Source organism: Coregonus lavaretus (genome assembly GCF_964263955.1).
Source record: "Coregonus lavaretus genome assembly, contig: HAP1_SCAFFOLD_308, whole genome shotgun sequence".
NCBI classification, from domain to species: Eukaryota; Metazoa; Chordata; class Actinopteri; order Salmoniformes; family Salmonidae; genus Coregonus; species Coregonus lavaretus.
The window spans coordinates 526,661-544,347 of record NW_028160494.1 but is presented as its reverse complement, the minus strand read 5'-3'; the positions used below and the strand labels follow the sequence as shown (position 1 = coordinate 544,347).

The window sequence follows — 17,687 nt, the reverse complement described above, 5'->3', positions numbered from 1 at the left end:
GTCTTCAAGGAGGGAGATTACTGAGTAGCTTTTGGTTCATCACTGACCCCCCAGTCTTCATGGAGAATTATCTGGGTAGTTTTGGTTCATCAGCTGACCCCCAGTCTTCATGGAGGAGATTACTGAGTAGTTTGGTTCATCAGGCTGACCCCCAGTCTATATGGGGAGATTACTGAGTAGTTTGGTTCATCAGGCTGACCCCCAGTCTTCATGGAGGAGATTACTGAGTAGTTTGGTTCATCAGGCTGACCCCCAGTCTTCATGGAGGAGATTACTGAGTAGTTTGGTTCATCTCATCAGGCTGACCCCCAGTCTTCATGGAGGAGATTACTGAGTAGTTTGGTTCATCAGGCTGACCCCCAGTCTTCATGGAGGAGATTACTGAGTAGTTTGGTTCATCAGGCTGACCCCCCAGTCTTCATGGAGGAGATTACTGAGTAGTTTGGTTCATCAGGCTGACCCCCAGTCTTCATGGAGGAGATTACTGAGTAGTTTGGTTCATCAGGCTGACCCCCCAGTCTTCATGGAGGAGATTACTGAGTAGTTTGGTTCATCAGGCTGACCCCCCAGTCTTCATGGAGGAGATTACTGAGTAGTTTGGTTCATCAGGCTGACCCCCCAGTCTTCATGGAGGAGATTACTGAGTAGTTTGGTTCATCAGGCTGACCCCCAGTCTTCATGGAGGAGATTACTGAGTAGTTTGGTTCATCAGGCTGACCCCCAGTCTCATGGAGGAGATTACTGAGTAGTTTGGTTCATCAGGCTGACCCCCAGTCTTCATGGAGGAGATTACTGAGTAGTTTGGTTCATCAGGCTGACCCCCAGTCTTCATGGAGGAGATTACTGAGTAGTTTGGTTCATCAGGCTGACCCCCAGTCTTCATGGAGGAGATTACTGAGTAGTTTGGTTCATCAGGCTGACCCCCAGTCTTCATGGAGGAGATTACTGAGTAGTTTGGTTCATCAGGCTGACCCCCAGTCTTCATGGAGGAGATTACTGAGTAGTTTGGTTCATCAGGCTGACCCCCAGTCTTCATGGAGGAGATTACTGAGTAGTTTGGTTCATCAGGCTGACCCCCAGTCTTCATGGAGGAGATTACTGAGTAGTTTGGTTCATCAGGCTGACCCCCAGTCTTCATGGAGGAGATTACTGAGTAGTTTGGTTCATCAGGCTGACCCCCCAGTCTTCATGGAGGAGATTACTGAGTAGTTTGGTTCATCAGGCTGACCCCCAGTCTTCATGGAGGAGATTACTGAGTAGTTTGGTTCATCAGGCTGACCCCCAGTCTTTAGGGTTCATCAGGCTGACCCCCAGTCTTCATGGAGGAGATTACTGAGTAGTTTGGTTCATCAGGCTGACCCCCAGTCTTCATGGAGGAGATTACTGAGTAGTTTGGTTCATCAGGCTGACCCCCCAGTCTTCATGGAGGAGATTACTGAGTAGTTTGGTTCATCAGGGTGACCCCCAGTCTTCATGGAGGAGATTACTGAGTAGTTTGGTTCATCAGGCTGATCCCCCAGTCTTCATGGAGGAGATTACTGAGTAGTTTGGTTCATCAGGCTGACCCCCAGTCTTCATGGAGGAGATTACTGAGTAGTTTGGTTCATCAGGCTGACCCCCCAGTCTTCATGGAGGAGATTACTGAGTAGTTTGGTTCATCAGGCTGACCCCCCAGTCTTCATGGAGGAGATTACTGAGTAGTTTGGTTCATCAGGCTGACCCCCAGTCTCCATGGAGGAGATTACTGAGTAGTTTGGTTCATCAGGCTGACCCCCAGTCTTCATGGAGGAGATTACTGAGTAGTTTGGTTCATCAGGCTGACCCCCCAGTCTTCATGGAGGAGATTACTGAGTAGTTTGGTTCATCAGGCTGACCCCCAGTCTTCATGGAGGAGATTACTGAGTAGTTTGGTTCATCAGGCTGACCCCCAGTCTTCATGGAGGAGATTACTGAGTAGTTTGGTTCATCAGGCTGACCCCCCAGTCTTCATGGAGGAGATTACTGAGTAGTTTGGTTCATCAGGCTGACCCCCAGTCTATATGGAGGAGATTACTGAGTAGTTTGGTTCATCAGGCTGACCCCCAGTCTTCATGGAGGAGATTACTGAGTAGTTTGGTTCATCAGGCTGACCCCCCAGTCTTCATGGAGGAGATTACTGAGTAGTTAGGTTCATCAGGCTGACCCCCAGTCTATATGGAGGAGATTACTGAGTAGTTTGGTTCATCAGGCTGACCCCCAGTCTCCATGGAGGAGATTACTGAGTAGTTTGGTTCATCAGGCTGACCCCCAGTCTTCATGGAGGAGATTACTGAGTAGTTTGGTTCATCAGGCTGACCCCCAGTCTTCATCAGGCTGACCCCCAGTCTTCGCTTGAAGTTATTGAGGGATGCCTCCCGAGTGGCGCTGTGGTCTAAGGCTACATCCCTGCCGGCGCTCTAGTGGCTCTGTGGTCTAAGGCTACATCCCTGCCGGCGCTCTAGTGGTGCAGTGGTCTAAGGCTACATCCCTGCCGGCGCTCTAGTGGTGCAGTGGTCTAAGGCTACATCCCTGCCGGCGCTCTAGTGGCGCTGTGGTCTAAGGCTACATCCCTGCCGGCGCTCTAGTGGTGCTGTGGTCTAAGGCTACATCCCTGCCGGCGCTCTAGTGGCGCTGTGGTCTAAGGCTACATCCCTGCCGGCGCTCTAGTGGTGCAGTGGTCTAAGGCTACATCCCTGCCGGCGCTCTAGTGGCGCTGTGGTCTAAGGCTACATCCCTGCCGGCGCTCTAGTGGCGCTGTGGTCTAAGGCTACATCCCTGCCGGCGCTCTAGTGGCCCAGTGGTCTAAGGCTACATCCCTGCCGGCGCTCTAGTGGCGCTGTGGTCTAAGGCTACAAACCTGCCGGCGCTCTAGTGGTGCAGTGGTCTAAGGCTACATCCCTGCCGGCGCTCTAGTGGCGCTGTGGTCTAAGGCTACATCCCTGCCGGCGCTCTAGTGGCGCTGTGGTCTAAGGCTACATCCCTGCCGGCGCTCTAGTGGTGCAGTGGTCTAAGGCTACATCCCTGCCGGCGCTCTAGTGGCGCTGTGGTCTAAGGCTACATCCCTGCCGGCGCTCTAGTGGCGCAGTGGTCTAAGGCTACATCCCTGCCGGCGCTCTAGTGGCGCTGTGGTCTAAGGCTACATCCCTGCCAGCGCTCTAGTGGTGCAGTGGTCTAAGGCTACATCCCTGCCGGCGCTCTAGTGGCGCTGTGGTCTAAGGCTACATCCCTGCCGGCGCTCTAGTGGCGCTGTGGTCTAAGGCTACATCCCTGCCGGCGCTCTAGTGGCGCTGTGGTCTAAGGCTACATCCCTGCCGGCGCTCTAGTGGTGCTGTGGTCTAAGGCTACATCCCTGCCGGCGCTCTAGTGGCGCTGTGGTCTAAGGCTACATCCCTGCCGGCGCTCTAGTGGCGCTGTGGTCTAAGGCTACATCCCTGCCGGCGCTCTAGTGGCGCTGTGGTCTAAGGCTACATCCCTGCCGGCGCTCTAGTGGCGCTGTGGTCTAAGGCTACATCCCTGCCGGCGCTCTAGTGGTGCAGTGGTCTAAGGCTACATCCCTGCCGGCGCTCTAGTGGCGCTGTGGTCTAAGGCTACATCCCTGCCGGCGCTCTAGTGGCGCTGTGGTCTAAGGCTACATCCCTGCCGGCGCTCTAGTGGCGCTGTGGTCTAAGGCTACATCCCTGCCGGCGCTCTAGTGGCGCAGTGGTCTAAGGCTACATCCCTGCCGGCGCTCTAGTGGCGCTGTGGTCTAAGGCTACATCCCTGCCGGCGCTCTAGTGGCGCTGTGGTCTAAGGCTACATCCCTGCCGGCGCTCTAGTGGCGCTGTGGTCTAAGGCTACATCCCTGCCGGCGCTCTAGTGGCGCTGTGGTCTAAGGCTACATCCCTGCCGGCGCTCTAGTGGCGCTGTGGTCTAAGGCTACATCCCTGCCGGCGCTCTAGTGGTGCAGTGGTCTAAGGCTACATCCCTGCCGGCGCTCTAGTGGCGCTGTGGTCTAAGGCTACATCCCTGCCGGCGCTCTAGTGGCGCTGTGGTCTAAGGCTACATCCCTGCCGGCGCTCTAGTGGCGCAGTGGTCTAAGGCTACATCCCTGCCGGCGCTCTAGTGGCGCTGTGGTCTAAGGCTACATCCCTGCCGGCGCTCTAGTGGCGCAGTGGTCTAAGGCTACATCCCTGCCGGCGCTCTAGTGGCGCTGTGGTCTAAGGCTACATCCCTGCCGGCGCTCTAGTGGCGCTGTGGTCTAAGGCTACATCCCTGCCGGCGCTCTAGTGGTGCAGTGGTCTAAGGCTACATCCCTGCCGGCGCTCTAGTGGCGCTGTGGTCTAAGGCTACATCCCTGCCGGCGCTCTAGTGGCGCTGTGCCACTAGAGATCCTGGTTCGAATCCAGGCTCCATCTAGCCGGCCGCGACTGGGAGACCCATGGGGCGGCGCACAATTGGCCCAGCGTCGTCTAGGGTAGGGGAGGGAATGGCCGGCAGGGATGTAGCTCAGTTGGTAGAGCAACGGCAGGGTTGTGGGTTCGATTCCCACGGGGGGGTATGAAAAAAATAAAATTAATGTATGCACTCACTAACTGTAAGTCGCTCTGGATAAGAGCGTCTGCTAAATGACTAAAATGTAAATGTATATACAGTTGAAGTCGGAAGTTTACATACACTTAGGTTGGAGTCATTAAAACTTGTTTTTCAACCACTCCACAAATTTATTGTTAACAAACTATAGTTTTGGCAAGTTGGTTAGGACATCTACTTTGTGCATGACACAAGTAATTTTTCCTACAATTGTTTACAGACAGATTATTTCGCTTATAATTCACTGTATCACAATTCCAGTGGGTCAGAAGTTTACATACACTAAGTCGACTGTGCCTTTAAACAGCTTGGAAAATTCCAGAAAATGATGTCATGGCTTTAGAAGCTTCTGAGAGGCTAATTGACATAATTTGAGTCAATTGGAGGTGTACCTGCGGATGTATTTCAAGGCCTACCTTCAAACTCAGTGCCTCTTTGCTTGACATCATGGGAAAATCAAAAGAAATCAGCCAAGACCTCAGAATAAAATTGTAGACCTTCACATGTCTGGTTCATCCTTGGGAGCAATTTCCAAACGCCTGAAGGTCCCATGTTCATCTGTACAAACAATAGTACGCAAGTATAAACACCATGGGACCACGCAACCGTCATACCGCTCAGGAAGGAGACACGTTCTGTCTCCTAGAGATGAACTTACTTTGGTGCAAATCAATCCCAGAAAAACAGCAAAGGACCTTGTGCGGAGGAAACAGGTACAAAAGTATCTATATCCACAGTAAAATGAGTCCTATATCGACATAACCTGAAAGGCCGCTCAGCAAGGAAGAAGCCACTGCTCCAAAACCACCATAAAAAAGCCAGACTACGGTTTCCCATCTCCACAGAGGAACTCTGGAGCTCTGTCAGAGTGACCATCGGGTTCTTGGTCACCTCCCTGACCAAGGCCCTTCTCCCCCGATTGCTCAGTTTGGCCGGGCGGCCAGCTCTAGGAAGAGTCTTGGTGGTTCCAAACTTCTTCCATTTAAGAATGATGGAGGCCACTGTGTTCTTGGGGACCTTCAACGCTGCCGACATTTTTTGGTACCCTTCCCCAGATCTGTGCCTCGACACAATCCTGTCTCGGAGCTCTACGGACAATTCCTTCGACAATTCCTTCGACATCATGGCTTGGTTTTGCTCTGACATGCACTGTCAACTGTGGGACCTTTTCTATAGACAGGTGTGTGTGCCTTTCCAAATCATGCCCAATCAACTGAATTTACCACAGGTGGACTCCAAGTTGTAGAAACATCTCAAGGATGATCAATGCACCTGAGCATGCACCCAAGCTCTGCTCACGGCCCAGGCATATGGGTTAGGGTTAGGGTTAGGGTTAGGGCTCTGCTCATGGCCCAGGGTTAGGGTTAGGGCTCTGCTCACGGCCCAGGCATATGGGTTAGGGTTAGGGTTAGGGCTCTGCTCACGGCCCAGGGTTAGGGTTAGGGCTCTGCTCACGGCCCAGGGTTAGGGTTAGGGTTAGGGCTCTGCTCACGGCCCAGGCATATGGGTTAGGGTTAGGGTTAGGGCTCTGCTCACGGCCCAGGCATATGGGTTAGGGTTAGGGCTCTGCTCACGGCCCAGGCATATGGGTTAGGGTTAGGGTTAGGGCTCTGCTCACGGCCCAGGGTTAGGGTTAGGGTTAGGGCTCTGCTCACGGCCCAGGGTTAAGGTTAGGGTTAGGGTTAGGGCTCTGCTCACGGCCCAGGGTTAGGGTTAGGGTTAGGGTTAGGGCTCTGCTCACGGCCCAGGGTTAGGGTTAGGGTTAGGGCTCTGCTCACGGCCCAGGCATATGTGCGGCTGTCATGTTGAGGTCCTTGCTGCAAGTTCTCTGGATGGGTGAAGAGATGGTTATAAATCTTTAGTCTACATTACTGTATGTCAGAGGTCAGCATTTCAGGTACTTTTTCTTCCATCTGCCTCCTCTCTCTATTCTAGCTGGGTGTCTCTCTCTGTCTCTGTCTCTCTCTCTGTCTCTCTCTCTGTCTCTCTCTCTGTCTCTCTCTGTCTCTCTCTCTGTGTGAGGTACAAATCACATTATTATGGAAGCACCTCCTCAAAGAGTATGAATCAGGCTGTTTGAGAAGGTTTGAATCCTAAGCAACCTGCCTACACATAGTTTGAAGTACAGTAGACCAATATAGCTACTGTAGTAGGTCAAAGCTGTGTGCTGGAAAACCTTGGTAGAGCATGGGTGGAATAGGTATTGTGGCGCTCATGTGGATTTCCTTTTATTTTTCGGCATCAGACCATTGCCTACTTCTCACTTAAAACAGATTGTTTCTAATATCTAATAGGGCTGTGACGATAAATCTGAGTGTTTTGTTTCCTTGTCACAATACCAACGAGTATCGCGATACTGGTATCCTCCCAGGCCTAATATCTAACTCTCTGCTCCTTAGGGTGGTGGCTGAGAAGGGAACGGAGGTGATGTTCTCCAAGCCCAGGAAGTGGATCCGTTCGGGGTGTTCAGGGGCGCTGGGGTACGTGGACATCCAGACCCTGGCTGAGGGGACGTGTCGATACGACCTCAACGACACTGACGTGGCCTGGCTGGAGCTCATCAACCACCAGTTCTCTCAGATGGGTCAGTAGATTCACCCCCTCAACTACCGCTGTACAGCGCACTGTGTAGTGTTGACTGTGTCATGGTTCGGCACTGTGGAGTGTTGACTGTGTCATGGTTCGGCACTGTGGAGTGTTGACTGTGTCATGGTTCAGCACTGGAGTGTTGACTGTGTCATGGTTCAGCACTGTGTAGTGTTGACTGTGTCATGGTTCGGCACTGTGGAGTGTTGACTGTGTCATGGTTCAGCACTGGAGTGTTGACTGTGTCATGGTTCAGCACTGTGTAGTGTTGACTGTGTCATGGTTCGGCACTGTGGAGTGTTGACTGTGTCATGGTTCGGCACTGTGTAGTGTTGACTGTGTCATGGTTCAGCACTGTGTAGTGTTGACTGTGTCATGGTTCAGCACTGTGTAGTGTTGACTGTGTCATGGTTCGGCACTGTGTAGTGTTGACTGTGTCATGGTTCGGCACTGTGTAGTGTTGACTGTGTCATGGTTCGGCACTGTGGAGTGTTGACTGTGTCATGGTTCGGCACTGTGTAGTGTTGACTGTGTCATGGTTCGGCACTGTGTAGTGTTGACTGTACCATGGTTCAGCACTGTGTAGTGTTGACTGTGTCATGGTTCGGCACTGTGGAGTGTTGACTGTGTCATGGTTCAGCACTGTGGAGTGTTGACTGTGTCATGGTTCAGCACTGTGTAGTGTTGACTGTGTCATGGTTCAGCACTGTGTAGTGTTGACTGTGTCATGGTTCAGCACTGTGTAGTGTTGACTGTGTCATGGTTCGGCACTGTGTCGTGTTGACTGTGTCATGGTTCGGCACTGTGTCGTGTTGACTGTGTCATGGTTCGGCACTGTGTAGTGTTGACTGTGTCATGGTTCGGCACTGTGTAGTGTTGACTGTGTCATGGTTCGGCACTGTGTAGTGTTGACTGTGTCATGGTTCAGCACTGTGGAGTGTTGACTGTGTCATGGTTCAGCACTGTGGAGTGTTGACTGTGTCATGGTTCAGCACTGTGGAGTGTTGACTGTGTCATGGTTCAGCACTGTGGAGTGTTGACTGTGTCATGGTTCAGCACTGTGGAGTGTTGACTGTGTCATGGTTCAGCACTGTGGAGTGTTGACTGTGTCATGGTTCAGCACTGTGGAGTGTTGACTGTGTCATGGTTCAGCACTGTGGAGTGTTGACTGTGTCATGGTTCAGCACTGTGTAGTGTTGACTGTGTCATGGTTCGGCACTGTGTAGTGTTGACTGTGTCATGGTTCGGCACTGTGTAGTGTTGACTGTGTCATGGTTCGGCACTGTGTAGTGTTGACTGTGTCATGGTTCGGCACTGTGTAGTGTTGACTGTGTCATGGTTCGGCACTGTGTAGTGTTGACTGTGTCATGGTTCGGCACTGTGTAGTGTTGACTGTGTCATGGTTCAGCACTGTGTCGTGTTGACTGTGTCATGGTTCAGCACTGTGTCGTGTTGACTGTGTCATGGTTCAGCACTGTGTCGTGTTGACGGTCTGTTCTCCAGGCATGGTGCTGCTGGACGAGGTGACCATGGAGAGAGGGTTGGGCTCAGACTGTCCTATAATCGATAGATAGTACTATGATACTATAATAGTGCGACATTTTGGCAACAGCATTTGTTCTACTTAACTAGTCAGATGACCTCATCTCTGCGTGCAGTTTTAAGGTCGTTTCTGGAACCATTGCAAACTAGCGTTAGCGCAATGACTGGAAGTCTACAGGAACGACTAGCATGTCACACTATCCCTTTAATGTTATCTGTTCCCCAGGCATAGCTGTGCTGGATGAGACCATCATGGAGAGAGGGTTAGGGGTTAGTCTAGACTGTACTATAATATATATAATAGACCATCATGGAGAGAGGGTTAGGGGTTAGTCTAGACTGTACTATAATAGACCACCATGGAGAGAGGGTTAGGGGTTAGTCTAGACTGTACTATAATATATATAATAGACCACCATGGAGAGAGGGTTAGGGGTTAGTCTAGACTGTACTATAATATATATAATAGACCATCATGGAGAGAGGGTTAGGGGTTAGTATAGACTGGACTATAATATATATAATAGACCATCATGGAGAGAGGGTTAGGGGTTAGTCTAGACTGTACTATAATAGACCATCATGGAGAGAGGGTTAGGGGTTAGTCTAGACTGGACTATAATATATATAATAGACCACCATGGAGAGAGGGTTAGGGGTTAGTCTAGACTGTACTATAATATATATAATAGACCATCATGGAGAGAGGGTTAGGGGTTAGTCTAGACTGTACTATAATAGACCATCATGGAGAGAGGGTTAGGGGTTAGTCTAGACTGGACTATAATATATATATATATATAATAGACCACCATGGAGAGAGGGTTAGGGGTTAGTCTAGACTGTACTATAATATATATAATAGACCATCATGGAGAGAGGGTTAGGGGTTAGTCTAGACTGGACTATAATATATATAATAGACCATCATGGAGAGAGGGTTAGGGGTTAGTCTAGACTGGACTATAATAGACCATCATGGAGAGAGGGTTAGGGGTTAGTCTAGACTGTACTATAATATATATAATAGACCATCATGGAGAGAGGGTTAGGGGTTAGTCTAGACTGTACTATAATATATATAATAGACCATCATGGAGAGAGGGTTAGGGGTTAGTCTAGACTGTACTATAATAGACCATCATGGAGAGAGGGTTAGGGGTTAGTCTAGACTGTACTATAATAGACCATCATGGAGAGAGGGTTAGGGGTTAGTCTAGACTGTACTATAATAGACCATCATGGAGAGAGGGTTAGGGGTTAGTCTAGACTGTACTATAATATATATAATAGACCACCATGGAGAGAGGGTTAGGGGTTAGTCTAGACTGGACTATAATATATATAATAGACCACCATGGAGAGAGGGTTAGGGGTTAGTCTAGACTGTACTATAATAGACCATCATGGAGAGAGGGTTAGGGGTTAGTCTAGACTGGACTATAATATATATAATAGACCATCATGGAGAGAGGGTTAGGGGTTAGTCTAGACTGTACTATAATAGACCATCATGGAGAGAGGGTTAGGGGTTAGTCTAGACTGTACTATAATAGACCACCATGGAGAGAGGGTTAGGGGTTAGTCTAGACTGTACTATAATAGACCACCATGGAGAGAGGGTTAGGGGTTAGTCTAGACTGTACTATAATAGACCATCATGGAGAGAGGGTTAGGGGTTAGTCTAGACTGTACTATAATAGACCACCATGGAGAGAGGGTTAGGGGTTAGTCTAGACTGTACTATAATATATATAATAGACCATCATGGAGAGAGGGTTAGGGGTTAGTCTAGACTGTACTATAATAGACCACCATGGAGAGAGGGTTAGGGGTTAGTCTAGACTGTACTATAATATATATAATAGACCACCATGGAGAGAGGGTTAGGGGTTAGTCTAGACTGGACTATAATATATATAATAGACCATCATGGAGAGAGGGTTAGGGGTTAGTCTAGACTGTACTATAATATATATAATAGACCATCATGGAGAGAGGGTTAGGGGTTAGTCTAGACTGGACTATAATATATATATAATAGACCACCATGGAGAGAGGGTTAGGGGTTAGTCTAGACTGTACTATAATATATATAATAGACCATCATGGAGAGAGGGTTAGGGGTTAGTCTAGACTGGACTATAATATATATAATAGACCATCATGGAGAGAGGGTTAGGGGTTAGTCTAGACTGGACTATAATAGACCACCATGGAGAGAGGGTTAGGGGTTAGTCTAGACTGTACTATAATAGACCACCATGGAGAGAGGGTTAGGGGTTAGTCTAGACTGTACTATAATAGACCATCATGGAGAGAGGGTTAGGGGTTAGTCTAGACTGGACTATAATAGGCCATCATGGAGAGAGGGTTAGGGGTTAGTCTAGACTGTACTATAATAGACCACCATGGAGAGAGGGTTAGGGGTTAGTCTAGACTGTACTATAATATATATAATAGACCATCATGGAGAGAGGGTTAGGGGTTAGTCTAGACTGTACTATAATAGACCACCATGGAGAGAGGGTTAGGGGTTAGTCTAGATTGTACTATAATATATATAATAGACCACCATGGAGAGAGGGTTAGGGGTTAGTCTAGACTGGACTATAATATATATAATAGACCATCATGGAGAGAGGGTTAGGGGTTAGTCTAGACTGTACTATAATATATATAATAGACCATCATGGAGAGAGGGTTAGGGGTTAGTCTAGACTGGACTATAATAGACCACCATGGAGAGAGGGTTAGGGGTTAGTCTAGACTGGACTATAATAGGCCATCATGGAGAGAGGGTTAGGGGTTAGTCTAGACTGGACTATAATATATATAATAGACCACCATGGAGAGAGGGTTAGGGGTTAGTCTAGACTGTACTATAATAGACCATCATGGAGAGAGGGTTAGGGGTTAGTCTAGACTGTACTATAATAGACCATCATGGAGAGAGGGTTAGGGGTTAGTCTAGACTGGACTATAATAGACCACCATGGAGAGAGGGTTAGGGGTTAGTCTAGACTGTACTATAATATATATAATAGACCACCATGGAGAGAGGGTTAGGGGTTAGTCTAGACTGTACTATAATATATATAATAGACCATGGAGAGAGGGTTAGGGGTTAGTCTAGACTGGACTATAATATATATAATAGACCATCATGGAGAGAGGGTTAGGGGTTAGTCTAGACTGGACTATAATAGACCATCATGGAGAGAGGGTTAGGGGTTAGTCTAGACTGGACTATAATAGACCATCATGGAGAGAGGGTTATGGGTTAGTCTAGACTGTACTATAATAGACCATCATGGAGAGAGGGTTAGGGGTTAGTCTAGACTGTACTATAATATATAATAGACCACCATGGAGAGAGGGTTAGGGGTTAGTCTAGACTGGACTATAATATATATAATAGACCACCATGGAGAGAGGGTTAGGGGTTAGTCTAGACTGTACTATAATAGACCATCATGGAGAGAGGGTTAGGGGTTAGTCTAGACTGTACTATAATATATATAATAGACCATCATGGAGAGAGGGTTAGGGGTTAGTCTAGACTGTACTATAATAGACCATCATGGAGAGAGGGTTAGGGGTTAGTCTAGACTGGACTATAATATATATATAATAGACCATCATGGAGAGAGGGTTAGGGGTTAGTCTAGACTGGACTATAATATATATAATAGACCACCATGGAGAGAGGGTTAGGGGTTAGTCTAGACTGGACTATAATATATATAATAGACCATCATGGAGAGAGGGTTAGGGGTTAGTCTAGACTGTACTATAATATATATAATAGACCATCATGGAGAGAGGGTTAGGGGTTAGTCTAGACTGTACTATAATAGACCATCATGGAGAGAGGGTTAGGGGTTAGTCTAGACTGTACTATAATATATATAATAGACCATCATGGAGAGAGGGTTAGGGGTTAGTCTAGACTGTACTATAATAGACCATCATGGAGAGAGGGTTAGGGGTTAGTCTAGACTGTACTATAATATATAATAGACCACCATGGAGAGAGGGTTAGGGGTTAGTCTAGACTGGACTATAATATATATAATAGACCATCATGGAGAGAGGGTTAGGGGTTAGTCTAGACTGTACTATAATAGACCATCATGGAGAGAGGGTTAGGGGTTAGTCTAGACTGTACTATAATATATATAATAGACCATCATGGAGAGAGGGTTAGGGGTTAGTCTAGACTGTACTATAATATATATAATAGACCATCATGGAGAGAGGGTTAGGGGTTAGTCTAGACTGTACTATAATATATATAATAGACCATCATGGAGAGAGGGTTAGGGGTTAGTCTAGACTGTACTATAATAGACCACCATGGAGAGAGGGTTAGGGGTTAGTCTAGACTGTACTATAATAGACCATCATGGAGAGAGGGTTAGGGGTTAGTCTAGACTGTACTATAATATATATAATAGACCATCATGGAGAGAGGGTTAGGGGTTAGTCTAGACTGTACTATAATATACCATCATGGAGAGAGGGTTAGGGGTTAGTCTAGACTGGACTATAATATATATAATAGACCATCATGGAGAGAGGGTTAGGGGTTAGTCTAGACTGTACTATAATAGACCATCATGGAGAGAGGGTTAGGGGTTAGTCTAGACTGGACTATAATATATATAATAGACCACCATGGAGAGAGGGTTAGGGGTTAGTCTAGACTGTACTATAATATATATAATAGACCATCATGGAGAGAGGGTTAGGGGTTAGTCTAGACTGTACTATAATAGACCACCATGGAGAGAGGGTTAGGGGTTAGTCTAGACTGTACTATAATAGACCATCATGGAGAGAGGGTTAGGGGTTAGTCTAGACTGGACTATAATATATATAATAGACCACCATGGAGAGAGGGTTAGGGGTTAGTCTAGACTGTACTATAATATATATAATAGACCATCATGGAGAGAGGGTTAGGGGTTAGTCTAGACTGTACTATAATAGACCACCATGGAGAGAGGGTTAGGGGTTAGTCTAGACTGTACTATAATAGACCACCATGGAGAGAGGGTTAGGGGTTAGTCTAGACTGTACTATAATATATATAATAGACCATCATGGAGAGAGGGTTAGGGGTTAGTCTAGACTGGACTATAATATATATAATAGACCATCATGGAGAGAGGGTTAGGGGTTAGTCTAGACTGTACTATAATATATATAATAGACCATCATGGAGAGAGGGTTAGGGGTTAGTCTAGACTGGACTATAATATATATAATAGACCATCATGGAGAGAGGGTTAGGGGTTAGTCTAGACTGTACTATAATATATATAATAGACCATCATGGAGAGAGGGTTAGGGGTTAGTCTAGACTGGACTATAATATATATAATAGACCATCATGGAGAGAGGGTTAGGGGTTAGTCTAGACTGGACTATAATATATATAATAGACCACCATGGAGAGAGGGTTAGGGGTTAGTCTAGACTGGACTATAATATATATAATAGACCATCATGGAGAGAGGGTTAGGGGTTAGTCTAGACTGTACTATAATATATATAATAGACCATCATGGAGAGAGGGTTAGGGGTTAGTCTAGACTGTACTATAATAGACCATCATGGAGAGAGGGTTAGGGGTTAGTCTAGACTGTACTATAATATATATAATAGACCATCATGGAGAGAGGGTTAGGGGTTAGTCTAGACTGTACTATAATAGACCATCATGGAGAGAGGGTTAGGGGTTAGTCTAGACTGTACTATAATATATAATAGACCACCATGGAGAGAGGGTTAGGGGTTAGTCTAGACTGGACTATAATATATATAATAGACCATCATGGAGAGAGGGTTAGGGGTTAGTCTAGACTGTACTATAATAGACCATCATGGAGAGAGGGTTAGGGGTTAGTCTAGACTGTACTATAATATATATAATAGACCATCATGGAGAGAGGGTTAGGGGTTAGTCTAGACTGTACTATAATATATATAATAGACCATCATGGAGAGAGGGTTAGGGGTTAGTCTAGACTGTACTATAATATATATAATAGACCATCATGGAGAGAGGGTTAGGGGTTAGTCTAGACTGTACTATAATATACCACCATGGAGAGAGGGTTAGGGGTTAGTCTAGACTGTACTATAATAGACCATCATGGAGAGAGGGTTAGGGGTTAGTCTAGACTGTACTATAATATATATAATAGACCATCATGGAGAGAGGGTTAGGGGTTAGTCTAGACTGTACTATAATATACCATCATGGAGAGAGGGTTAGGGGTTAGTCTAGACTGGACTATAATATATATAATAGACCATCATGGAGAGAGGGTTAGGGGTTAGTCTAGACTGTACTATAATAGACCATCATGGAGAGAGGGTTAGGGGTTAGTCTAGACTGGACTATAATATATATAATAGACCACCATGGAGAGAGGGTTAGGGGTTAGTCTAGACTGTACTATAATATATATAATAGACCATCATGGAGAGAGGGTTAGGGGTTAGTCTAGACTGTACTATAATAGACCACCATGGAGAGAGGGTTAGGGGTTAGTCTAGACTGTACTATAATAGACCACCATGGAGAGAGGGTTAGGGGTTAGTCTAGACTGTACTATAATATATATAATAGACCATCATGGAGAGAGGGTTAGGGGTTAGTCTAGACTGGACTATAATATATATAATAGACCATCATGGAGAGAGGGTTAGGGGTTAGTCTAGACTGTACTATAATATATATAATAGACCATCATGGAGAGAGGGTTAGGGGTTAGTCTAGACTGTACTATAATATATATAATAGACCATCATGGAGAGAGGGTTAGGGGTTAGTCTAGACTGGACTATAATATATATAATAGACCATCATGGAGAGAGGGTTAGGGGTTAGTCTAGACTGTACTATAATATATATAATAGACCATCATGGAGAGAGGGTTAGGGGTTAGTCTAGACTGGACTATAATATATATAATAGACCATCATGGAGAGAGGGTTAGGGGTTAGTCTAGACTGTACTATAATATATATAATAGACCATCATGGAGAGAGGGTTAGGGGTTAGTCTAGACTGGACTATAATATATATAATAGACCACCATGGAGAGAGGGTTAGGGGTTAGTCTAGACTGTACTATAATAGACCACCATGGAGAGAGGGTTAGGGGTTAGTCTAGACTGGACTATAATATATATAATAGACCATCATGGAGAGAGGGTTAGGGGTTAGTCTAGACTGGACTATAATATATATAATAGACCATCATGGAGAGAGGGTTAGGGGTTAGTCTAGACTGGACTATAATATATATAATAGACCATCATGGAGAGAGGGTTAGGGGTTAGTCTAGACTGTACTATAATAGACCACCATGGAGAGAGGGTTAGGGGTTAGTCTAGACTGTTCTATAATATATATAATAGACCACCATGGAGAGAGGGTTAGGGGTTAGTCTAGACTGGACTATAATAGACCACCATGGAGAGAGGGTTAGGGGTTAGTCTAGACTGTACTATAATAGACCACCATGGAGAGAGGGTTAGGGGTTAGTCTAGACTGTACTATAATATATATAATAGACCACCATGGAGAGAGGGTTAGGGGTTAGTCTAGACTGTACTATAATAGACCACCATGGAGAGAGGGTTAGGGGTTAGTCTAGACTGTACTATAATATATATAATAGACCATCATGGAGAGAGGGTTAGGGGTTAGTCTAGACTGTACTATAATATATATAATAGACCATCATGGAGAGAGGGTTAGGGGTTAGTCTAGACTGGACTATAATATATATAATAGACCATCATGGAGAGAGGGTTAGGGGTTAGTCTAGACTGTACTATAATATATATAATAGACCATCATGGAGAGAGGGTTAGGGGTTAGTCTAGACTGGACTATAATTTATATAATAGACCATCATGGAGAGAGGGTTAGGGGTTAGTCTAGACTGTACTATAATATATATAATAGACCATCATGGAGAGAGGGTTAGGGGTTAGTCTAGACTGGACTATAATATATATAATAGACCACCATGGAGAGAGGGTTAGGGGTTAGTCTAGACTGTACTATAATAGACCACCATGGAGAGAGGGTTAGGGGTTAGTCTAGACTGGACTATAATATATATAATAGACCATCATGGAGAGAGGGTTAGGGGTTAGTCTAGACTGGACTATAATATATATAATAGACCATCATGGAGAGAGGGTTAGGGGTTAGTCTAGACTGGACTATAATATATATAATAGACCATCATGGAGAGAGGGTTAGGGGTTAGTCTAGACTGTACTATAATAGACCACCATGGAGAGAGGGTTAGGGGTTAGTCTAGACTGTTCTATAATATATATAATAGACCACCATGGAGAGAGGGTTAGGGGTTAGTCTAGACTGGACTATAATAGACCACCATGGAGAGAGGGTTAGGGGTTAGTCTAGACTGTACTATAATAGACCACCATGGAGAGAGGGTTAGGGGTTAGTCTAGACTGTACTATAATATATATAATAGACCACCATGGAGAGAGGGTTAGTGGTTAGTCTAGACTGTACTATAATAGACCACCATGGAGAGAGGGTTAGGGGTTAGTCTAGACTGTACTATAATAGACCACCATGGAGAGAGGGTTAGGGGTTAGTCTAGACTGTACTATAATATATATAATAGACCACCATGGAGAGAGGGTTAGGGGTTAGTCTAGACTGTACTATAATAGACCACCATGGAGAGAGGGTTAGGGGTTAGTCTAGACTGGACTATAATATATATATAATAGACCATCATGGAGAGAGGGTTAGGGGTTAGTCTAGACTGGACTATAATATATATAATAGACCATCATGGAGAGAGGGTTAGGGGTTAGTCTAGACTGTACTATAATATATATAATAGACCATCATGGAGAGAGGGTTAGGGGTTAGTCTAGACTGTACTATAATAGACCACCAT

At 46.0% G+C, this 17,687-nt stretch overlaps 1 protein-coding gene across 1 annotated transcript in view; it reads left to right on the top strand.

Moving 5' to 3' along the window:
- Nucleotides 1-6,986: 6,986 nt before the first annotated feature.
- Nucleotides 6,987-17,687, top strand: part of LOC311121750 (protein Jade-1-like) — a gene marked incomplete at both ends in the record, with an annotated part of 78,317 nt that continues 67,616 nt past the window's right edge. The window contains one exon of the mRNA XM_084196202.1: nt 6,987-7,171. Coding sequence (XP_084052328.1) covers nt 6,987-7,171 — 185 coding nt within the window. The remainder of the gene's footprint in view (nt 7,172-17,687) is intronic.